Genomic DNA, 23,869 nt, shown 5'->3' with positions numbered 1-23,869 from the left:
CGGGGCACGGCCCACACGGCGACAGGAGGCCATCTGACCCGGCCACCGGCGAAGCGCAGGGCTCTGGCGTCCGGCCCAGGGCGACAGGTCGGCCGACACGGCGCGGGGCAGGGCAGGAGGCCGTGGGTTGCCCCGAGCCGCGCAGAAGAGACGCCCGGCGCCGGCCTCCGACGGCTGGCCAGGACGAAGGTAGGTGAGGGCGCGTGGACGGGAGCCCGGCGGAGGGGCGGGACCGTTCATGAATATTCATATTTCTTATGAATATTCACGAGGGCCGCGCACCCGCACGGCGCACGTCACGTCGGGGAGGCCTCCTGGGCCGGAAGCCGTCTCAACGCCGGGCTGGGGAGCGCCGCGCGCCGCCACAGCTACTTCCGCCCTCCCCGCAACCCGGGCTCTCCGCTCGCCAGCACCCGCGCTTCCGGTAGGCGCGCGCCCACCTCTGCCCCCCGCTTCCGGCCCAGGCGCCCGCCCACCACGCTCCCGCCGCCGGGAAGCTGACCCAGGCCGGCGGCTGCCGCCGCTCCTCCTCTTTTTCAAGAGAAGCCGTCGATGACGCCGTTCCGCTCCGCTCGGCGCCCCGGAAGAGCTGAGTCGCGCTCCTCCTCTTGATCCGGAAGCGCCTCGCCGCTCCTCTTTCCGGTGAGGAGGCCGCCGCCGGAGTCGGGGTTGGGGTCGCCGCTGGGGGGTGGTGCTCGGTAATGCGGCGGGTGCGGGGCCGGGGGGACCCGGGGAAGCGGCACTTCCGGCTTCGAGGCGCTCCGGAAGCGGAAACGGTAGCGGGCCGCCTGTCTGTCCGCTCGCCCGTCCGTCCCGGTGGCGGGGCCCTGCGGGGGGAGGTGGGTGCGGGCCTCTCCGATCCCGCCGGTGCCTGCGGGGAGCCCCGCGCCTCCCATGGCCCGACCCCGGGGGGCTGCAAGCGAGGGGCGGCCCGCGTCATGGGGGCCTCCGAGCAGCCCCGTAACCCTGGCGGTTTGTTTGCAGAGACGGCCCTGGAAGGAGGAGCGATGCAAGAGGAGGGAGAGTGAGAGGGGTAAGCAGCGCCCGCAGAGCGCCCGGGGCTTGAGAGCGCGCAGAGCCGGAGGGAGGAGGGAGGACCTCGGGACGGGACCTCAGGGTCAGGGGTGGGAGAGGGGATGGGGCCGGTGGGGTGCCGGGCGCTTCCTCGCCAGGCAGAGGCTTTTGCCCGGGTCTGGTCGGCCGGGGTGGTGGCTGCCCCTATGTCTGGTACAGCACCAATGTTGCTGTAGCTGTGGTGTGTGGGCTGGGGGCCTGGGACTCAGGGTTTGCCCGTTCTTTGGGGTGTTCTTGATGTACATCTGCATGTGCTTGTTGTGCATAGCAGTGCTTGATCTTGTTGGTACTGAGGAGCTTAGGGGAGGCACTTTGGCATTTGGTCCCATATCCTGTGTGGCCTTCAGCATCTATAGCATTTTGCAGTAGTTGAGCCCAAATGCTCACTCTTACTGGCCAAAGGTATTGGGCAGACACAGAATGACAATTTCAATAATTGTTTTGTCAGATGAAAGCTCTATGCTACGTATAAATAAATGCTGAGTATCTGGAGAATAAAGGAAACTACATTAAAGTCAATCTGTAAATATCTGCATATCCAACCTTGATTATACCTTCCAGAAACACAGCCTCTGCCTCACCGTTTACTTGCACGTGCTTTTTATCTGTGTGTTTGTGATTAAAAGTGATGACCTGCAAAGAAGTATAAGCCCAGCCCATTAAGTATGTGACTTTGTGAAGTTCTCTGAGATATAAACTTCAGTTTCCTTGTCCCTTGTGAGTTCTCTGGTTCACTCAGTTGTTTATTTGGTGCATGTACATTTGTGGCTTGTACACAGAAGGTGTTTTTGGTTTATATCAGGAGGGTACATTGACATCTGTCTGATACTAGACTGGTGAATAGGAAGAAGGTCCCATCTCTGGCCTGTTTGTGGAAGCTGGGATGATGAAGGCACTGCAGTGGGAACGTGCTGTGGTACAGGGTTGAAGCTCCAGCCCATGTGGGATAGTTATAGAGCAATTGGAAGGGTTGCGTGCAGAGTTCTGGTAAAGTAAGTGTGAGTGGTGTTAAAGTGGGGGCTATGAATAGGGGTGCATGTTTTCAAAATGTCCTTTAGCTTAAAAGTGGGATAGGGGAGGGACATCTGTGGGTATTAGAATGGTAGTTTGGTAGAGGAATCTTATCTTTGTTTTCTCTCTTTGGAAGATTGGCTTGCTAGTGAGACTGCATGACAGCTTTGACTCTTACACTGTTTCTCCTTTTTCTTCACATTCTTGTAACTTCATTACATCTCAGTCTTTCAAGCCAAGTCTTTTGAGTCCAATAGCTGCTCAAGCATAAACACTGCTGGATGGGAAGAAGGATTGTTAGAGAGTTTAGTGAAAACAGCATAGTCACCTTTTGAGAATCATTGAGAACTTCTTTGGTTCTTTGGTTCGTTTTTGTGTTGTTTTGTTGCTTTTTTTTTTTTCTTGGTGTGTGGGCGTTTTTGTTTGTTTTGGTTTTAAACTGAAACATTTTGTAAATAAGCAAACAAAAGATGGGTGCTTTATGAAGATCTGGCAGGAACTAGATAGAAACAGGAGGCCACTGCGTGCCACCTGTCTGTGCTCATTTGGATTTTACAGTCTGAAGATGGAGGTGCCTTTCATGCTTTATGCTCCTTAAGTAAGAAAGTTGTTGTGAGGTTTTTCTTGAAATTGATGTCCTTGCATTTCACTGCTGAAGTTTAGGTTGAGTCTGAGGGATTCAAGACTTGACAATTACCAAGTTTATTTAAAAAAATGTATGTGATTACTGTATGAGACTTCATTTTTACGTAATCAGGTTTGCTTAGGGTTGGCTTTTTTTTTTTCTTTAGCTGAGCAAATAGGAGCTTACTGATTTAAAACAACAACAACGAAGCTCCTTTACATTCCAGCCAAAAAAAAACTTCTTGATTCAGGTGGCGCTCAGTTGCCAAGGGAGGCCTTATCCTCTACATGTATTTTTTCTTTCTGTGGAAGCAAACAGTCGTGTAGTTGGGTGTTATGTACATAGAGCCTTGTTGTTGACAGAATACGTAATTAATTTCAGTAAAAGAAGCAAAGGAAAGATATGTGCCCCATTGGATTCTGATTGAATTGCTGCAATGTAAATCCAGAGTAATTCAGTCAGGCAGCTAGCAGTGTGTCTGCATGCCACTGATGCAAGGTAAATAAATCATTCCTAAGTGTGTTTATTGGTTGATTTGGAGTGAGTGAGTGAGGCAGGAATACTTGGCTTTGCTGTTGCGTGAGCAATTCATAAAAACAAAATTAACAGGTAATTTGGTTCATTTAAATACTGCTTCTCTACATAGAGGAAAATTATCTCTGCGTTTTGGCTCATACACAGTAATTCCACATGTATTTATTCTGTCCTAATGTACTTCTGGAAAATGTTTCATGCTTCTTGGGGCATGTTCCTTAGCTTATCTGATGACTGAGATAGGTCCTTCAGAAACAATATTTACTTGTTAATTAGTCTGCTGCCACATCATAACAGAAATAGGACTGGTACGATTTGCAGATAGCTGCAAACCTGTAGTGTTTGCTTTATCTAAACAGCTTGCTGTGCCAGATGTAATGTTCACTGAGCACAGCTTTTATTGCATTTATTTTGCCTGCCGATTTTGCCATATTTGTTCAGAAACAGGTACATCTACTCCAGAAAATACTGTTTTGTGAATCTCTTAGTTTTTCAATAGCATCTATGGAGCATTGCAAATTGCTCTTGATAATGATATTACACAGAGGAATGACAGGATTAGAATAGAAAGAACAGTAAAATAGATTCTTTCAGCTAGGTGATCCTAAAGAGATTAAGCCTCTGTCCTCAGAGGACTATCTTCTGGTGTCTGACTTGTCCATGGAGAGCTGAGATTGAGCAGTGGGCACTAGACTGAGGGCAGAATGCTACTGATTCTTGTCCTGGAGACAGGACTGCAACAGGCAACAGAGAGCTTGATGTGGTACCTCTTGGGAATACCTCGATACCTCAAGAGCAGGGCAGCCAGGTTGTTTCCCTGCTCTGTTGTCTTGCTGGATGAAAGAGGTGGATCTTGTCTGTCAGGATTGAGTGACATTTCTGGTTTTCTTATAAGAGTGGGGCTGGAGTGGTCAGAGCAGAGGGCTGCAGGAAGTTAGGAGCCTTGAGTTTTACTGCTTGGTCTTCTGTGGCTGTCTGTTATCTTGGACAAGTCTGTTTCCCTCTCTCTGCCTGTCCTTCTTCCTGTACAACATGCTGCTAATGTGCCCTTGCTGCATCTGGATCCTTAGTGAACTGGGGTGGAGGGACAGGCAGGGTCCAGAACTTTCACTGCTTTTGGGGTCAGGATGGTTGTGACGGTGAAAAATGGCTTTCAGCTGTATTTGCCAGCCAGGTTGCACGTGCACAGACTTGATCTTTTATGCCATGTACTTGGGTGGACGGTAGTTGGGGAATATTAGAGGTGTTTTGGGTCAGGTGTAATCATTGTTAATTTTATTTTGCATGGAGAACTACTAGGCAAGAGGTATGGGCCTAAGTCTGTGGGAATAGCAGATAACTTTTTCCCTGAAAATAACAGGATTTGGGTAGATAGCTCAAAAGTGGGGAGTGACTGCTTAAATGAGAAAGGGGAGATTAAGGAACTGTCACAGCATTAGACTGAGGCAGTTCCCTGTTGGAGTCATTTTGGGTTTAATATTCCTTTTCTGTGTGTGTGTGCGTCTGTCTCTGTCTTCCTTTTTCTCCATTCCTCTTCCCTTCCCCCTTCCTGTTCCCCCCTGTGCCCAGCTAGGATGGAAGAATCTCATTTCAACTCCTCTCCGTACTTCTGGCCAGCAGTGCCCACGGTTTCGGGACAGGTAAGATCTTTGTCTTTCAACCCGTTTTGCTGATGTTGCTTCACATTAGAAGTTTGTGAATGATGCATGTTTCTGTTGCTTTTCTTGCTCAGCCAACTGCTGGAAGAGGCTGTACTGCAATATTCTAAAAGCTGTTCTTCCCACCTGTTTAGATTGACAACACCATGTTTATTAACAAGATGAAGGAGCAGCTATTGCCCACAGAGAAGGGCTGCAGCCTTGCTCCCCCCCACTACCCTGCCTTGCTGACAGTGCCCACCTCAGTGGCCCTTCCCACTGGCATTGCAATGGACTCTGACACCAAGCCGGAGCAGCTGACACCACACAGCCAAGCCCCTGTGACTCAGAACATCACCGTGGTGCCAGTGCAGTCTGCTGGGCTCATGACAGCAGGTAGGGAACTCTGCATCAGGAGGATGCCAGGATGTGTGTAGTGCAGGATTCTGCAAAATCCTCTTGGGACTATAGATCATCCCGAGCATTTCTGATGGTGTAGACTGCCTTGCCTCTAAGCGTAGTTTCACTGTGAATCTCTAGGAAGTCTATTCGTCTAGCCTCTGTGCTGATGTTTGACTTCTAGCTGTGAAGACTGAGAATGTTTTGGAGATGTTAAGCTGCTCTTCTGTTTTAAATGTAGATGTATAAACCTTACTTCTGTGAGATGAGGAGATCATTAGAAGGGTAATACTTGACCTGCATCTTTGTTTTCAGGTCCTGGTCTCGTGATAACTTCTCCATCAGGCTCCCTGGTGACTACAGCCTCCTCTGCACAAACCTTCCCCATCTCAGCTCCCATGATCGTCTCTGCACTACCCCCTGGCTCCCAGGCAGCCCTCCAGGTGGTGCCTGATCTGACCAAGAAGGGGACAACCACCCTCTCCGAAGGTGGGGGGGGGGGCGGGGGTGGGGGAGTTGCCCCCAAACCGCCTCGGGGCCGGAAGAAGAAACGATTGCAGGAATCGGGGCTGCCAGAGATGAGCGACCCCTTTGTGCTGTCAAACGAGGATGATGAGGACCAGCACAAGGATGGCAAGACATACAGGTGGGGAGCAGGCTTAAACCATGATTGTTACGTTGCATGGGGTTGGGGGTATATTCAGCTCTTTGGAGGGTTACGTGGGGGTGGGAGAGATCTTTGCCTCTTCCTTGTAGAGTCCCTGAATAGAGAAACTCTTAGCTGCAGAGAGGGTTGAGTTTTCTTGATAATTTGGAATGTTTGCAAGCTGGTAGATTCACCCCAAACTAAGCATCTTCTTTGTAGTGAACAACCTCAGTTTTCTAAACATATGAATGTTAGTATTGCTCGGTTAGTTAATATTAGCTCCTTCAGAGGCTGAGCCATATCCTTGATGCTGCAGTTGGGTGCTGTGGCTGGCATACTGCAGAGTGCAGCACTGTCTGGTGCACCTGGAGCACTTCTGGTGTGGTTGAGAGTCCTAGTGTACCTGAATGCCCCTGAATGAGGACTCCAATCTGTCCAGTATAAATTCTCCATAGTGAAGGAACACAGATGAAGTGAATTGTGGTGATAGCATCTGTTCCTGTGTGCATTGCCCCATGTGCTGTCTTACTGTTTCAGCATTCCCAACAAAACAGGAAAAAAGTTCTGTTCTGAATTAGATGTAAGGGTGTTACTGAGCCCAAAAGTTACTCGATAGGAGGGGAGAGCGTTCTGAGCCTTGAGGTTGGGTTTCTGAGCTTGGAGGGATGTGGCTTAAGGAGCTTGCACAAGTGAGTGCTGGGAAAGGGAGAGAGGTTAATTAGAAGGAAGTACTTAAAGCAGAGGGTAATAAGGAGTACAACATTTTTGAGAACGTGGCAGCTGGACAGAGCAGATGAGTGCTAGGGTGGGGATGTGATGGTCAGTGTTGGTTGGGAAGCAGGAGCCAGTATGGGTATTTAGTGATGTGTGTTTCTGAGGTTCTGAGGGCTGGTTAAGGTCAGTGAGTCAAAGCAGAAATATATGATTCGTAGCTCATCTCACTTCCCTACTATGTGTCCATGAATCCTTCTCAGTTTCCCTTTTACCTCTTTTTTTTTTTTTTTTTCTTTCTTGTACCAGTTTAGTTATGTTTCTGGAAGTAAGTCATGAGTATGAAGGCACTTCCACAGAATCTATGCATCCATCCCAGACTCTTGTTTCATTTTTAACTACAGCGTTTTTAAAATGTTTACATTTTTAAATCGATACAGTCAAATAGCTGCAAAACTAGAGCTTGGAACAGTCCTTTTATTCCCTTACCCAATGTCCCAGTTTTTCCACTTTGAAAATACAATCAGCGTATGGTGAAGAGGGGTGGGAGTGTTAGGTAGCTTGCTATTTTTAAGTCCACCATTTATTTTGGGCCCTAGCCACAATTCCACACTACTCAAGCTGCTTACAGTCTGGGTTGCTAATTAGGTTGTTAGATATGTATTTACAGGGGACACAATTGGCAGTGAACGTTAGAATTAAAGCTGAACCAAAGCTTTAATTATAGCTCCTTGTTTACATGGAAGTTTGGAAAAAAAATGCCAATGACCGTGTGGAGTGACTCAGCAGAAACTTTATGAACGCCCATAGTCTCTGTAACTGATCATGAAAAAGACTTTGCAGAAAAAAACCCCACACAAATAGGTTTATATGTAGGAAACTTGTAACCAGGAATATTTCACGTCTTCACGTTTAGTCTGTCTCTTCTTCCAGTTCCCATTCGAAGACGAACTTCCTCTGAGCAGTATTAAAGTGCAAGATAGCCAAATTGAGATTTATTGAAGGCCACCAAGGGGTCTCTTCTTTGTCTGATGCTTTCCACATGCAAGTCTGGAACTAAAAAGAATTGTTAAATATAAAGGACAATGAGTGCTCTTGTAGCTGTGGGAAGATGTTTGTATATAACATCCATAGGTTAAAACTTGAGAACTCGTGGGTTCCTTCACTGTTCTAGGTGATAATGAATAATAAGTGGTTACTGTAGTGCGCAGACGTATCCTAGCTAGGTTAGGATTGCATGGGAGGTTTTTCTGAACGTGATCCCTTGTGGGCTGAAGGAGTTGCTTGTGGTGTACATGCAGGCATTTGTGTGATTTCATTGACTCATCCTGATATGCTAAGGACAGTCTAGTCAGATGCCTGGAAGGAGTTGTACTATATTGATCAGTCTGACTACTTTTGTTGTTTTTTTTTTTTATCTTCATGAGCTCTTTTGTCATGGGTGTCTGAGCTGGTGGCTAATTTCCCTAATTCTTGACTCCTGGCATATTGTGAAGAAGGATCGAGGCCTTGAATGAGCAGTACTGCAGGCAGGCCTTGAAGGGATTGCGGCACAAAGATGATACGAGTGTTGCAGATCAGCCCATTGAATGTAGCGATTCCTGCCCCAGCAAATAGCAGATGTTCTGCTGCCGTCTCTAGAAGTGAGTTAGACTGCTGTGGCATTGATGCAACAATCTTTTACCACTAGGTTTTTCTCGGTAAGAAAAGGCGTGAGGCTTTTACTGATGATGCTGTTGCTTGCAGATCTTGCACATCTAGCCTAAGGATTAGTCTGGCAAGAGTCCTTGTTCTGCTTTGTGATATTAGAAGAGGCTTGTACCTGCAGGGGACAAGCATCTAAACCAGTTCTGTGAAGCATTTTCCATCATGAATAATGTCATTTCAGACTTGTCTGGATTCATTGTCAGTTCTTCGTTAATGTCTCCTGACATCATGGTAGAATTTACTTTTTTCTCCTGTGGAAAAAGAGATCAGCATCAAGAGTGTTTCTACTAAGATGCTGTCAGTGTGTGAAGCACATGATTTCTAATCAGAACTTTAAAAGGTACTGAGGAAGAAAGGGCATAGATTCTGCAGACAGCGGTAATTCTCAGTACTGTTTTGGTGTGTGTTCAAATTCACTTCTTAAAGCTTCTGGTGTGATGTGTAGATAGGGTGGTTGAAATGGTTCAGTCTCTCTGGTTCAGATCGTCAGTTTTCTCTGTCAAACAGTTCTCTGAATAGTTTGGTCTTGCATTTACTGGAGGAAGGAACCTCTTTATCAGCACTGACACAATATATTAAGTTTTCTGTCTGGGATGGTTTTGTAGACTCTGCTTTTTGAGCAAAGGGTACGTGTAGAAAAGTTGTAGGCATGAGAAGGACCTTGCTGTTACACTGTAGTCATAGAGCTTTCTGTTTCCTGCCTTCATTGGTAAGTTTCCTTACTTTCTCTGGGCTGGAGGGAGTTTTAGCTTGGGAGACAATAGCCAGCTAAGAGACATAAGCTTCTGAAGTGTGTCTAGGGAGAAAAAATGTGCAGAAGCCTTAGAAGTCTTGGCAAGAAGCAGAGACAAACTGAAAGGGGAAAAATCTGGATGATGGAAATAAGGGATGGAAGTAAGGGGAGCCAGTGGCTTGAATACAACAGGTGGTGGGCATGTCCTTTTTTTCAGCCCCTTTTTTTTTGGCCCTACACTGAATTTAGTGTTGCTGTTTGACCTTCCCCTGTGGTGATGATTTTGCTGTTGTTTTTTAATAGATTTGAAATGTGCTGGTAATGGCTTTCATAAGCCGTGTCTGCCTGAAAATTTGGTCAAGTTGTAAATTTTGAAAGTTATCGGTTAAGCATGCTCTGAGATGCTGTATACTTTAGTAGTTGAAATACGCAAAGATTATTGTATCATCTTTGTTGGTATTTGAGGTTTGCATGAATCCAGGCCCTGACCAGACTGTTTGTCTCCACAGAAGAACTAAATAGGCTCTGACCTCTCTGTGTTTATATGAGGCTGTACTATGTGTGTGCTCTCTATACTGTGATAAGCGTCTTCTAGATTAGTGCTGAAGAGCCAAGCTTGCTTTTCCTTCAGTCACAGCCCTCATTCTGCTTCAGAAGGGAATCTTTGTGCTCAGAGTTGGCAGGAGCCTTCCCCTCTTGCAGGTGCAATGGCAAGGTGAAAGAAGGCAGTGCGTGATTCAAACGCGGTGGAGACGAGAGTGAGATAGGGCTAGGGCTTGGAGCTGATTGAAGTCTGGAACCTTGATAAGGCAGAGATGGGAATCTCTGAAAGGAAGGAGGAGAGAGGAAAGAGCCTCACAAAGTAGAGGATGTGACGGAGAGCCTATTTGCAAGGTTATAGAAAAGCTAGGGAGGGTCAAGACTGAAACAGGAAGAAAGAGGCAGATCTGTGAGGAGCTGGAAAATGAAGGAGGTACCTCAGATTAACAGAACAGATGGGGAAAAGAGCATGGGATGTGGACAGACAAGTAGAAGTGTGAGGGAGAGGAGATAAATGTTAACGAACAGGGGAGAGTTACTGGCAACTGAGGATGAGGAGGCTGGGGCATATGGGAAAAGAGCCTGGGGCTGGGTATTGGTACAGGAGAGACGGGATTGCAACAGGGTGGAAGGCTACAGGCAAAGGAGAAATAGAGATTGAAGTATGGGGCAGGAAGTTTGACCACATTCCCTCCAAAGCCTAGAAATATTAAATCCAGCATTCCTAAATTTTGCCACGTTTCTGCTGTCAGCACTAGTTAGTATATAACCTCCTCTGGCAAAGAGCCTCACCCCCCTCCGACGCTAGAAAAAGACAACAAACTGCTATTAATATCATTTATTGTCCTAGCTGTGGTGGCAGAATCTGTGCAGAGGTTCTTAAGATTGCTGTTGACCAATGTGGGTGTCAGTGTGATGCCACATGTTGGAATTTCTGTTTGCTTTTTTTAACAAGTAGTTCCGTGAGCAGCGGAACTAATGAAGCCTGGTTTCCAGCGGCTCTCTCCTGTGTGGATTCTCTGATGTCTAATCAAGGGTGAGCTCACTAGCCTTTCCCTCAGCAGGGGGCTCCAAGAGGGTCTCTTATCTTTTCCAGCTGCATATTTTTGTGACACTTGTTGTGATTTTAAAATTCTTACCCCTTTTTCGGATTTGGTTAAAATTGGCTTATACTTTCAAAGTTCTAAGGAGGACAGGTGCACATGTACTTCTTTATATACACACTGTTTGTAAGCTTTGCTTTGTATATGAGTACCGTGTCAGAAGGTTAGAAATGGTAGTTAAGACTGACCATGTGTCTCGGGATATAATAAGGAGAAAACCTGGATTATGGTAAGTTCTCTCCCTTCTATTATGGTGTTTTAACTACGTGTTTGCATGTGCACGTGTGTTCTCATTGTAGTTCATCATAGTGCAAAGTAAAAAGAACAGGAAGTCACGAGTTTTAATTTTAGTGCATTTTACTTGCTTGTCAGTGTGTGCAAGGGAATGAGGGAGTCAGTAACTGTTTCAGCTGGAGAGAGAGAGCATCAAATCTCTTATGTCACACATCCGTCTGCGTGGTCACACCTTAATTTGACCCCATTGAGTCAATGCACTTTTGTACCATCTTTGTTTATGTGTTTACAGTTATAGTGTACTTGATAGCCTGTCAGAGTCCAGAAAATTTACTTAGGACCAGTATAAAAATTGAAATGGCATGGGGTTGTGGAGTTGAGAAGGATAAGGATGATTTGGGGAAGGCAATTGACTGCTAATGTGAAGAACCTGTAGGCTGTTTGGTACGGTTTTAATAGTTATCTTAAGTCGTGGTTCAGGCTACACTGTGCAAACACAAGTTAGGTCACATCTGGTGTTCCCAAAACCATAATCCCTTGCCAAGTATCATTGAATAGTCCTCTGTTACATGTTGCATCCTTTTTAGCTTTGCAGAAGCGTAGTATCTTACAGCTACAGTGCAGAAGTCTTACAGGGGCTGTGATTTAAATGCATGTACTGTCAAGTTCCTTTAAAGGAAAATCAACGTTTGCGGATATTGGGTTAGCCACTCAGAGTTAGTGGGTATATCTTACTAGTTGTTTTTTTTTCATTCCTGTCTTTTGTCACTTCCTACTGTTAGGAAAAAAGAAATGGATGCTGTGGGGACAGATGAGTGTGGAACGCTGATACTTCTGTGTGGCTCAAACAGAGGAGTGATTTTGCCTTCTGAGATTGGAATTGCACTCGCTTGACAAGTCTGATGCTGTATGCATCACAGTGGTTATGAAGAATGCTGACCACTTGCTTGTTAAGTATCTATCTGTGCAACATAATAAGGATGCAGTTCTGTTGAAGCGGTCGATAAAGCTGTATCAGAATATGTGGCTGCACTGCAGAGCCAAATTTTGTTGACACAGATGACCTTACTTCTGGTTCCAAATTTATTAGTGTTTCTTATGGGGCTTTTGTTTTTTTTTTTAATTTAGCATTGGGTATTATCATGTTCGTAGGAAATACCTTATTGTATTTTATTGCTTTGCTAGTTGTCTATTCTAATGGTTACCGATTTCAGAAATCGATAGAGGTCTTAAGCCTGATGTCATTCAGTGGTTTCAGAGGTCAACAGAAAATCTTTTGACAATTTACAGATAGAAGCAATTGCTGGTAGATAGTTGTGGGTTTTGTTGTTGTTGTTGTTGTTGTTTTAAAGGCTAAGTTTTATGTGGCTTGTAAACTTGAGCTGCTCAAGCAAAATGTGGTTTTAGTACAGCCCAATGTAAGGCTTAGTTTCTTTGTTAATACAGCCTGGCTTCTCTAGCAGAGTTAGGGATTGAGACCTAGATGCTCAAGCACTATTTAAAAGAATAATGTAGGCCTGGATAGAATTGGAGCCAGGAGCTGGACTCGAAGATCCTTGTGGTGGGTCCATTCCAACTCGGAACATTAAGTGATTCTAGGAAGTGTCCTGTTGGCTGTAGTTGAACATCTTTAATCTAAAGAATAAGTTATGTAAGTAATGGGGAAACAGTGTCCTGGAAAGCAGTGCAGAAGACTTCTAGAAATTAAATGACGTCATGTGAGTTCCCAGTGTGAGGCTCTGACAGAAGATGGTAAATGCAGTTGCTGAAAGAATAAATAACAAGGTATTTAAAGGAAGACAGGCAATTTGTGAAGCACACTGAAATGCTACAAAATTCTGAGTCTGGCATTTTTTTTTCTAAGATCATTTGGAAATATTGACAGAATGCAGGAATCACCTCTGAGGACTGGAGAAATGCTATATGATGAGAGCATTTAAAAATAGTCACTGCTTTGCCAGGACAATGGTGCATGTTTGTTTTCTGTAGTCTTACCATGATACCAAGCAATGGAGGGTCTGTGGAAATAAGTCTATGAAGATCTCTGTGTAATTAGCAGACTTGATAGCATGCATGTCAATAGTGTAAATTGGCAAATGGATGCAGGAGTACAATTTTGCAAGCTTGCATTTGGCATTCATACACTTTTATTTAGGTCTTATACAAGTTTTCTAGCCTTGTATCTTAAATATTTTATCTCCTTCCCCTTGCCTCTTACAAAATATTAGTGAGGAAATGTTTAATTTGCTTTAAAATATGGGATAATTTGAAGGTTAAATCAGCATTTCTTCTGCACTGTGCATCCATTATTATGCAATGATTGCATTAGTTACTTCATTAACTCTGCATTGCAAAGGCAGTAAATTTCTTTCCTTACTAAATATCTGTTGACTCAGGAAGCCTAAACTTAACTAGTTTAACTTCTGACCTTTCTGATCTGTTCTTTTAAGTTATTATTATTTTTAACTTGTGATGGTGTATTTGAAGTCTAGCAGAAAGAGCAAGGGCTCAGTTAAATTTGAAGATGAATCTCAATAGGAAATTGAATTCTGAAAGTCATGTAAAAGCTTACAGTTTTCACAACTGTGATACCAATTAATTAATCACTTGATTGAAAAATACTGTTAATTCATGGTAGGCAGATTTTACTATGAGATGATATGTCAGATGGTATTTTATCTTATAACAGCATGTGATGAATGAGGCAAAACATTCTATGAGAAGGAGCAAAAACATGGCACTGTGTGCCTCAGAGTTGTAGTCTAGCTCCTATAAGCATAATTTTGTTTGTGACTCATCATGATGACTTTCATATGGGAGCAGAATTAGAATTATGTATCCAACTTTTACTGGCATTTCATGATTTTTTTTGAGGGTGTTAGTCTTACCATGCACGTATTCTTTTTATCTCACTTTATTTCTGTAGATTCCCTATAAAAAGAAAAGATCAGAAACATTGTAAGGTGTTACTTCTGTTCCCTAGTATACTGATGAATATAAAACTATTTATATGGAGAAATGCACCTCTGCATTATTAAGAGTTTATTCTCCGAGGCTAAATTTGCAGAGCCATGACAAACAGTCATAGGGTTTTTTGTTACACTCTCAATGGGAATACTGCATTCATTTCTGTTACTTGCTTTCAGAATACAGTGGAAGTAGTAGTAGTTCAGAAGCACAACGGGGAGAAAAGGTTAAAAATGCATATTAACAAAAACGATGACTTATGTCACGTAGCGCCGTGTCCGTGCTTAGCAAACAGCACTCCCTACTTCTCCTCTTCCCAGCAAGGAGAATTTCAATGAAATAGAATACTGAAACACTGCAGTTGTCAGGTGCGATGTCCTCATTAGCCGTATGGATTTAAACATTTTTTTGAATCCATATTTCCCCACCAGAGGACTGACTGCATCCTCCCCTTTAATATTAGATGTAGTCTGAGGCAAAATGCAAAGCTGTTAATTAAATAGATCGCTTGTTCCCATGAAAATGCCTGCAACCGCATAATGCAGAACTCTAAAATGCAGCTGTCTGCTCTATTCCAGGGCCTTTTCAACTCGTAAGGCTGATGAATTTGTTAATGCTACATAACATTCTTGCCCTCTCTCAGCTGATGCTAGTTGGATTATTGGAAAATGAGTCCATATATATGGAATATATTTTCATATTGTTTTAAAAACAATTTGGAGACCTCTGCAACTGCTAAACGCAGACAAGTGAGGTTGGTTGTTGTTGTTTATCTTCTGAGGTTTGGAGGGTTTTTTGTTTGTTTTGTATGTGGGTGTGGGGTCTCTTGGTTTTGCTGTTTTTCCTCGCATTGAGATTTATCTTCCATTCTTATGCAGGTTCCAGGGAGATTTTTGTCAGAATGGAGAAGAACATTGTTTCTCTGCATCAAAGTTTATTCTAGGGAATTTCTGACCTGAAGGCAGATACCTGACAAAGCAAAGAAGTAAAGAAATTGCTGCGCAGATGTTTTGGACAATAAACTAGTTGGCTTTATTGTCATTAGATACTTAATGGGTGGGAGTGCTTAGACATAGTAAAGTTCATTAGTTTTTTTTTTTTTCAAAAAAGAATGGGATGTTTAAAATAAATGGTCATATACAGCAGAGAAGATAACAGTTCCCAGGACTGTATGTACACTAGAGATACATGTCTAGAAAAGTAGTACACTTGGACAGGTAGCTGAATTCTAAAACTAGTCATTGTAGGAGCCAAGTGATTGGGAATATAATACAGCCTCTGAATGTTGTTCCAAAGATGTATTATTCTCATGGTTGAAATGATCCTGTTTCTTGTTATGGGGGTTATGGCTTAATTCCTTGCATTAGCAGGGCACTGGACTTGGAGATACTTTTCAGTTCAGTGTTCACTTTAAAGTTCCTTTTAGCATTGCTACTTTCAGGAATACAATTCTCATTCTTTAAATATGACTAAAATTGTGGAGTGCCTGTGCTGTCTTCAAGTGTAGCTTTAAATTTTTCATAAAGTCTAGAGCAAACTGGACAAGTGTTTAGAGAGAGAGAGAGGGTTTGTAAACCAAAACCTGCTTTTTCTAAAAGGTGATGTTCTTTCTTGCTCCTTGCATCTCAAATAGACCTAGGGATAAACAGATTGCTTCTATTTGTTGATGCTAGAAAGGATGGTTGTGTGTATGTGAGGGAGGAATTATAGGTTAAACACATTCTTTTATGTGGTGTTTTCAGTTGTGCAGTTAGAAGGACGTAAGAGAAAGATGAAGGCAGAAAATGTGGAAACAACTGTTAGAGATGATAAGGAATTCAAAGGAACGGTGATATATAAGAAAAATGGCATATGTGTGGTAGAGTTCTCGCTGGGGAGGCATGGCTTCCAGTTAAATGGCTCAAAATCAAGCTGTGGCTTGGAAGGGCCTGTGGAAGTGAAGGTAGGTTCTGGATAAATATTGCCTACATTACGTGTGCTAATTAGACCACATGCTTCATAAAGGCTTCTGGCTCCAAAATAAATAGCCATTGTAGTAAATGTAATGAAGTATTCTCCTAGGAGGAGGAGAAACACTTGAATGTAGGAAGGAGCAGGATAAGCTCTCTGTTGTTTGTAATAACTGCAGAGACTTTTGTCACTGAGCAATTTCTTAAGTGCTTGTAAAACTTAAGGAAATTCCCAGGCACAAAACATAATTAACACAGCACAACAGATTGAACAGAGGTCTTGTAGGTGGAATTTTTCCCTCGGGTGTGACCCTGGAAGTTCCAAGTGCAGGTTCCATTTTGTCTTGTTTAATTGAGAAGTCTGCAAGTGGAAAAACTTTTAGTTCAGAGAAACCTTAAGTCTGCCACTTGTTGGCGTGCACTTCTGTGGGAAGATGATAACCTTCAGTAACTTGGATGTAGTCTCTAGCTCTCTGTCACGTTATTAACCACAAACTCTTTTACCACCTTTAATTTTATAAAAGTACAATCTTCTCTTAACCTGGTATTATGGTGGAGGAATGTTTTTTAACATCAGCATCTATTGGAGATAGTTGCCCACTGCTTCTCCCTGTTCAAAGAGTCTGTGTTATCAAACAAGCTTCTGATCATTGTGGGAACAGATGGGTTCAAACTCCCAGACAAAACATTTCAAAACATCACTGAGATAGAAACGGTGAAAGCCAATTAGACCAGTGAAATATCTGATCTGATATGCAGAACATCTTTTGAGACTCACTAGGAAGGCAGCACTGTTGTTACTTCCAGCATTGTCTTCGTAAACATGTCTTCTCCAAAAATGGGAGCAGAATTAAATGGTTTTGTCATAACTGCTTTTGCAGACTTTGCAGTACATGGAATTAACTTTTATAATGAGGATGAACGTTAACCTGGGATTTTCAGGTTTTCCAACTTTTTTGGCTGAAATAAATAATAGATGAACAAAATGTTTTTTGTCTGGGAGTTGTTGTTCCTGTCCCCTTCAGATTGCTGTAGAAAAATTTCCAAAGTGCTGCCCTGTCTTCCTTGTAAGCGCAATAAATTAATCTCTTTGATTCTCCCAAGACCTTCACTTGTATGGCTGCTAAGTATAGTTTGGTCTCTTCTGCCAGTTCCTAGCTTAAGATTGTTCCTCTGGGACTGGAGCACTTGCAGCTGAGCACAATGTCCCAGGTGAAACCTCCCCAGAACCTCATAGTAAGAAAATATCCCATATTCACTCAGTGTGGATGAGCCCTTCCAGTTAGAGTTGATAGATATTGGGGCTTGCCCCCATATGACACTGTCTCTTCCCCTCACCCCGGTCCCAGGTGCCGGATGTGTTCGCTGACCTTCTACTCCAAGTCGGAGATGCAGATCCACTCCAAGTCCCATACGGAGACAAAGCCACACAAGTGTCCTCACTGCTCCAAGAGCTTCGCCAACAGCTCCTACCTGGCCCAGCACATTCGCATCCACTCAGGGGCCAAGCCCTACACATGCAGCTACTGCCAGAAGGCCTTCCGCCAGCTCTCCCACCTGCAGCAGCACACACGGTAAGGGCCAGAGGAGGCTGGGGGCCTTCAGCACTGCATGTTGCTGTCATCCCAGCATGCTGTGAGTGGGCACCCTCCGTGGGTGACTACTCGGGGAGACCTTGCTGATTTCTGTGGGCTGGTCACGTCTCAGACACAACCAACCAGCAGTCGTGGTATCTGACACGTTGAGACCTGTTGCTTGCTGTGAGGGGCTGGGTGTGCGCAGAGGTTAATGTTTCTTACTCTGAGGGGTGTCTGCAATGGAACAACGTCATCTGACAAAAGGTAGGGCTGGTTTTGCCAGCACTAGAGTAAAGAACACATAGAAGATCTGTTCCCTGTCACCCCAGCGTAGTTCTGCCAAACAACTCAGTCCACGCTTGCAGCCCCCTGTTATTTCAGCCATAGGCTTTCCACACACAGCTCTGCCAATGCCCCTCAGTCCAAACTCTATAGTTTCTCTCTCTGGATCCTCCCCCGGTGCGGACAGACCACAGGCTCTTGAATCCAAGGGGAGCACGGTTTGAGGCTGAGTGAGCTCATGCCATATTGGAGTTCCTCTGTGTAGCAGATAGTGGTGCTGTCCCACCCCCTTTGTGCCCTCATTCCGTCAGCACTAGCCAGATGGCGGTCGTGTCCAACTGCTGCTGCTCCTCCTCCTCTTCGGCAGGATCCACTCCAAGCTCCACACGGCGATTGTCAAGCCGCACAAGTGTCCTCACTGCTCCAAGAGCTTCGCCAACACATCCTACCTGGCCCAGCACCTCCGCATCCACTCGGGGGCCAAGCCCTACACCTGCCGCTACTGCCAGAAGGCCTTCCGCCAGCTCTCCCACCTGCAGCAGCACACACGGTAAGGGCCAGAGGAGGCTGGGGGCCTGGCCCTGGCCCCCCCGCGCTGCCGGCATGCACCTGTGGAGCACACGCGCGCCAAGCATGCGGGGGGCGGGCGGGGGACGCGACCGGCTGCACACACAGGAGGAGGTGGCCCAGCAGAGTGGACGGAATGGAGACTGCGCAGGAGACGCTGACCACGGCAGGGCAGAAGCGGGCATGTGCTATCCCTGGGGATCCTTGGTCTGGCACCGCGGGGGGTACAGAGAGAGAGCAATAGAGTGAGAGGCATTGGCCATAGGGGATCCCAGCCCGGTTCTTCGGGGGTTGGACTGAGTGTGTGGAAGCTTGTCCTGGCATTGCAGGGGGACAGGGGCATGAACACATTTCCCTGATAACATAAGGGGAGAACTTTTGGAGTGTGTATCCTGAGAAGGAGCAGAGCTACTTTCTTGATACTGTGGAAGCAGGAGAATGGATTCCTCTTGGTTCTCCTGAGCTTGAGGTAGGGAGCCTGGGCCCCCAGACTCCTAACCACCCATTTTTAGGTGGCCCACGTGCCAAGCCAGCCACCCATTCATAAAGTCTTACTCCTCAGTCCTAGTGACATTCTGAACATTGCTTGTCTGCATGTACTTTCTAACTTCAAGCTGGACACAGGAGCTGGGCAGAGCTCTCTTTGTCCAGATAGAACAGCAGCTGGAGGCAGCATCATCCGTACCCTTGCTCTCCTGAGTGGCTGTGAGATTTGATCATAGCATCAGGCCCTGGCAGTCCGCCTTGCCTGTCTATTCACTGCTTCCCATTTGTGCTTTTCCTCCTTGACAGTATCCACACTGGGGACCGACCCTACAAATGCGCTCACCCTGGTTGTGAAAAGGCTTTCACGCAGCTTTCCAACCTGCAGGTAAGAGGCTGGGCATGCCCTGCTCAATAGTGTGGGTGGCAAATACAGCTGTCAAGCGGGAGGAGGTGGAGAAATTGGGGTAGCTGGGAGGAGAGTGAAAGAGTACAGAAATACTATTGAAGTGCTGAGTAGGGAAAAGATTCATGGCTTTTGTGGCACTAGTGACCCAAATAAGTCCCAAAAACAGTTGCATCCTGTAAAATTATGAGCTTGACTAGAATGTGGAGAGACCTTAGTAACATTCTTCCCATCTGTTCCGCAGTTTTCTAACATAGCTGGGGCAATAAATTTTCTAAATGTTATGAGTGGAATAAAATCTCACTATCTGATATTTTTGTTGTTGTTTGTTTTACAATGGAATTAGTGTAAGACTAGAGATTTAGGAAAGCAAAAGTAATATGTCCTGTTGCAGTATTGAGGAGGAAGGGAAGAGTGAAAAATGCCAAATAGTAAAATGTCAGCGATCAGTGAAGGAAGATCTTGCTTTGACAGTTGATAGACATGGGGAGTCAGTGTGAAGAAAGGCAGGAAAAGATTGAAAGAATTGCATTGAGACTGAGAAGATGGATGCTGCGGAGAGTTAGGAGACTGCTTTCAAATGTGCAGAAGGGCTGATAAAGAATTTGTGGGGAAGACACAGTGGGCTGGAGTGGAAAGTACCACGTTCTGTGCTAGGAGCTGGGTGTACCTAGCTCAGCATACTGGGTCCTGGGGGACTTGGAGCCTGGTTGGAAGGGAGTGGTAAAGCAATCTCCAGTATTAACATTCACCTCTTTCTCTGCACTTGCTTTCTCTTTCCTCTGCCCTGCTGCCATTCCCCAGTCCCACAGACGGCAGCACAACAAAGACAAACCTTTCAAGTGCCACAACTGCCACCGTGCATACACAGATGCTGCCTCGCTGGAGGTACACCTGGCTACACACACGGTGAAACATGCCAAGGTCTATACCTGCTCCATCTGCAGCCGGGCCTACACCTCGGTGAGTGTTGGCTCCTTGAGAGCTATCAGAAGTGGGAACACTTCCCCAGAGAGTAGGTTCTGTGGAAGCAGCACCATGAGTTGTCGTATCCCTCCCTGTTCCTTTTTTTCCTTCTGAGTCATCCCCACCTGTCATGCCGTTCTTCCCATTGCAGGAGACGTACCTGATGAAGCACATGCGGAAACACAACATCCCTGATCCACAGCAGCAGGTGGTTCAGGCCCAAGCCCAGGCCTCTCAGCAGCAGCAGCACTTCCAGCCACAGGGAGGTGGGGCAGCAGGGGGCCCTTCTGGAGACACTAACCAACCCAATCCTCCCCCTCAGTGCTCCTTTGACCTGACTCCTTACAAGACTTCAGAGCATCATAAGGACATCTGCCTCACTGTCAGCACCAGCGCCATCCAAGTGGAGCACCTCTCCAGCTCCTAGAGAGACCTCAAGCCAGGGAGCAGAAAGCCTCTTGTGCATAGCCTGCGCCCAGGGGCACCGCTCGTGTGGTGGCCCTCCTCGTGCAACAGTCTCCGGCCTCTCCTCCTGCAACAGCCTCTTCTGGCCGTGTAACCCTGTTCATGGCAGCCCCTTGAATAACAGCCTTTATCAAGGGGGTGCTCCTTCTGTGCAACAACCTGCCTGGTAGGAGGATGCTTCCTTGTGCAAGAGCTCCTTTCCTGTGCTGGGATCACTTCCTCATGCAAGAGCCCCTCCTTTAAAACCCAAAGAAAGGCCTCTGTTTTGCCTTCTCTCACTGTAGGATGCGTATGAAGGGGTGGGGAGGTGTTGAGACATGCGTGGTGAATGGAATGGAGTCCTAGTATGTACAGGGGCTTGGACATGCTTTCAGTGGGCCACAGAAGAATGTGGCAGGGTTCACAACTGGATGGTTTATTTTATTTTTTTTTTTGAGGATTTCCTTGAGTGTCTAAGAGGGAAATATCCATTCCTGTTCCTCCTGCTTGTGAAAGGGAGGAGGGGTCGATTGTTCTGCCCCCAGGACTGGATGGGAGAAACCTCCCCAGTGGAAAGTGAGACCAGTGTGGGGGAGAGGTGAGGCATGTTCTCTGGGCTGGACAGGTGCCTGCACTGCCTGGGGGCTATGGAGTATTGCACTCTTTCTTCTCCCCTAGTGGAGAGCAATAGAGAGGAGTCTGTTGGAACTGGCTGCTGCCTCTCCCAGCTATCTGAGCAGCGTAATGGCCAAGGCCCCATAGGAATGTGGGTTCCTGCTCGTTGCTCTTCCTGCCCGTTGTGGATGATGTCCTAGCAGCTTGTACTTCTCTCCCTCCTGCTTCCCCCACCTCCTCAGAAAAGCCTGCAGGCATCAACAACAAACCAAAAAGCAATGGAGGGGAGGGTGAGAGACTGCCAAAATAATCATCGCCCTTCTCTCTACTCCCTTTCTCGCAAGGTGGAACAACAGCAGTTCTGACTCACACCCCCCCCGTCCTGCCCCGTTTCCTAAAGGGAAGGAGGAGGAGGAGTAGACCAGTCTTTCAAGGAGCCGGCGGGTGATAGGGAAAGGCTAGCTTCTCTGCTCAGCTCCCACCAGAGTGCTCTCTCAGGCTCCTCTTGCCAAGACGGGCTGGACTCACATGGCAGTGGTGGCCTCTTCTGGACCCTGATCATGGGAGAGAATCCCCAAAAGGTGGACAGTGGAGAGAAAGGGATGAAGATCCCCACACAGAGACCAATCTAAAGAGAACGGGGAGCCAACAAGAATAAACTGAAGGCCCCGTGAATTTATATATATATACATATATATATATATAAATATCTATTCCCCACCCCTGGCCCGCTCTGTCCTTGCTGTAACTGTTTCTATCTCTGTGTTTATAAAACGCATTATCCTGGCAAATTTTTATTTTCAATCTTCGTTTGTTTTTCCCTCTCTCTTTGTCTTCTCTTCTCCTTCCCTTTTGGTTTGTTTATTTGTTTGTTTTAATTTTTTTATTTTATTTTATTTTATTTTGGTCCACATGACTATGGTCTTGTGTATCACTTCTTAGTTTCTTTGGATCATGGAGGCTGACTCAAATGAAAAGGCAAGGGAAAAAAGCATGTGTTGGGATTTTAAAATACCCACTCAAAGCCTATAGTTTCAGATTTCTGTACAAACAAACAAAAGGAGCTTTTTTTTTTTTTTTTTAATCACCTTGTGTAGAAATAAACTGGTGTAAAAGGCTCCTCAGAGGTGCTACTGCAGGCACCCTGCCCCTGTGCCGTGTGTTCCTTCCCCACGCACCAGACTGCAGCACGAGCATCTTGCTGCTGCAAGCACCGAGCACCGTGAGTAACGCATCCCTGTCTTCAGGCAGCCTTGTGGTTTGCGTAGTGAAAGTTGGAGCTCTGCACCTGGGTAGTCTGTGGCAGAGAGTTGCTTCTCTGTGTTTAGTCAGCAGGCTTGGCTGCAAGTGGCTGAAGTTTTTTGTAGGTTCACAGATGAGGCTAGAAGAGACTACCTGACTCCTACATTTTACAGGTGACATTTCAAGCTGTTCTGCACTGAGCCTCGATAGCTAAGGTGTATTTTAAGTGCATGTTCACAGAATGTATTGGCTTGATTTTGAGGCACAGGGACATAGCAAATCCCTTCCATTGGTAACCCGCTGCAAGGGCTTTGTGTTCTTGCTCTCTAAATATCTAAGTCTTGTTTCTCTTGGATTTGGTTGCCTTTGGCTTCCAGTTCAGATCCATCCTACTGATTTAGAGAACCTTCGAGCTTCCTCCTCTGACCTGGTATTTAAAACACTAACATCTCTCAAAATCTATTTTTTACAAGCTAAGTAGAGGGAACTCCTTCAGTCTTCCACTATAAAGGATTTCCTCCTGCCTGTGAATTATTCTTATCTTTTATTTTCACATCAATTTTTTCTGAATCCTGTAAAAACATTCACTTCTGAATTAAGTGTTCAATCTCCGGTGCCATGGACAAGGTTGCCCTTCCCTTTGCCTTAAGTCTGCAGAGGATTGCATTTTCTCTTTTCTCCAGCATTATACAGGAGCTCATGTTAGCTGCTTATCTGGTGCAATTCCTAAATCATCAGAAATCTCAGTTTCCTATGGTAATCTTCTCCCCTTTCTATAGAGATAGTCAGAGTTCTTATTTCCTGCTTGTTTAATGTGAGATGGTCTCAAAGTCCATTTTGTTTGACCTGGCTTATAGTGGTCCAGGTCACAAGCCACTTTTGCCAGTTTTTGTCACCCACAAACTGTATCAGTTGTTACTTTTTAACTTTCAGATCCATCTGACCTACACTAACTTGAAAAGCATCATTCAGTGCAACTTTTTATTAGCTTCTTTTTGAGACTTGCAGGCTAGAAGGCATTTCTTAATCCTCTTAGTATGTGATTATGTACAGTAAATCTTTTTGACTTATGGTGCTAGGTCAATGCCTTATGAAAATTTAAGTATGTTGCACCTATGCAGTCCCCTTTGTTAAACCAAACGTATAATGATGTCATCAATGAATGAATCCAGGGTTTCTTTTTTTTTTTTCCCCCCTCTACAAAACCTGTATTTCGTAAATCTTTGGGTTATAGGATTCATTCTTCACTCATTCATTCATTCTTCATCTTAACAGGTTTTCCATTATTTTGCCTCAGACTGATTTTGATGCTGAGTCCTTTCATTTGCATTTTGGGAATACTGTTGTGAATGTCTTACAGTATTTCTCTAATATCCCACATTTAATTAAAATTGGAACTGCTGGGCTAGAGAGCTTG

At 45.3% G+C, this 23,869-nt stretch overlaps 1 protein-coding gene across 20 annotated transcripts; it reads left to right on the top strand.

Moving 5' to 3' along the window:
- Positions 1 to 310: 310 nt before the first annotated feature.
- ZNF384 (zinc finger protein 384) lies at positions 311 to 22,330 on the top strand. Of its 20 annotated transcripts, none has more exons than XM_052701627.1 (12): positions 311 to 642; positions 985 to 1,033; positions 1,636 to 1,737; positions 4,814 to 4,884; positions 5,037 to 5,277; positions 5,596 to 5,926; positions 10,573 to 10,653; positions 17,220 to 17,444; positions 18,097 to 18,279; positions 19,089 to 19,167; positions 19,990 to 20,148; positions 20,303 to 22,330. In XM_052701627.1, exons 4-12 carry the CDS (start codon positions 4,819 to 4,821, stop codon positions 20,576 to 20,578), a joined length of 1,641 nt encoding a protein of 546 aa, XP_052557587.1. In that variant the 5' UTR covers positions 311 to 642; positions 985 to 1,033; positions 1,636 to 1,737; positions 4,814 to 4,818; the 3' UTR covers positions 20,579 to 22,330. The 20 variants fall into 20 exon arrangements, with proteins under 20 accessions (XP_052557587.1, XP_052557578.1, XP_052557571.1 ...); XM_052701618.1 differs by lacking the exon at positions 1,636 to 1,737 and adding an exon at positions 1,907 to 2,066 and having other exon boundaries at positions 312 to 642; positions 4,818 to 4,884; positions 10,576 to 10,653; XM_052701611.1 differs by lacking the exon at positions 1,636 to 1,737 and adding an exon at positions 1,907 to 2,066 and having other exon boundaries at positions 312 to 642; positions 4,818 to 4,884.
- Positions 22,331 to 23,869: the final 1,539 nt, after the last annotated feature.

Source organism: Tympanuchus pallidicinctus, unplaced genomic scaffold (assembly GCF_026119805.1).
Source record: "Tympanuchus pallidicinctus isolate F22 unplaced genomic scaffold, pur_lepc_1.0 scaffold40, whole genome shotgun sequence".
Taxonomy (NCBI): domain Eukaryota; kingdom Metazoa; phylum Chordata; class Aves; order Galliformes; family Phasianidae; genus Tympanuchus; species Tympanuchus pallidicinctus.
The sequence above is the reverse complement of the archived record's forward strand: the minus strand, read 5'-3'. Positions and strand labels throughout refer to the sequence as shown.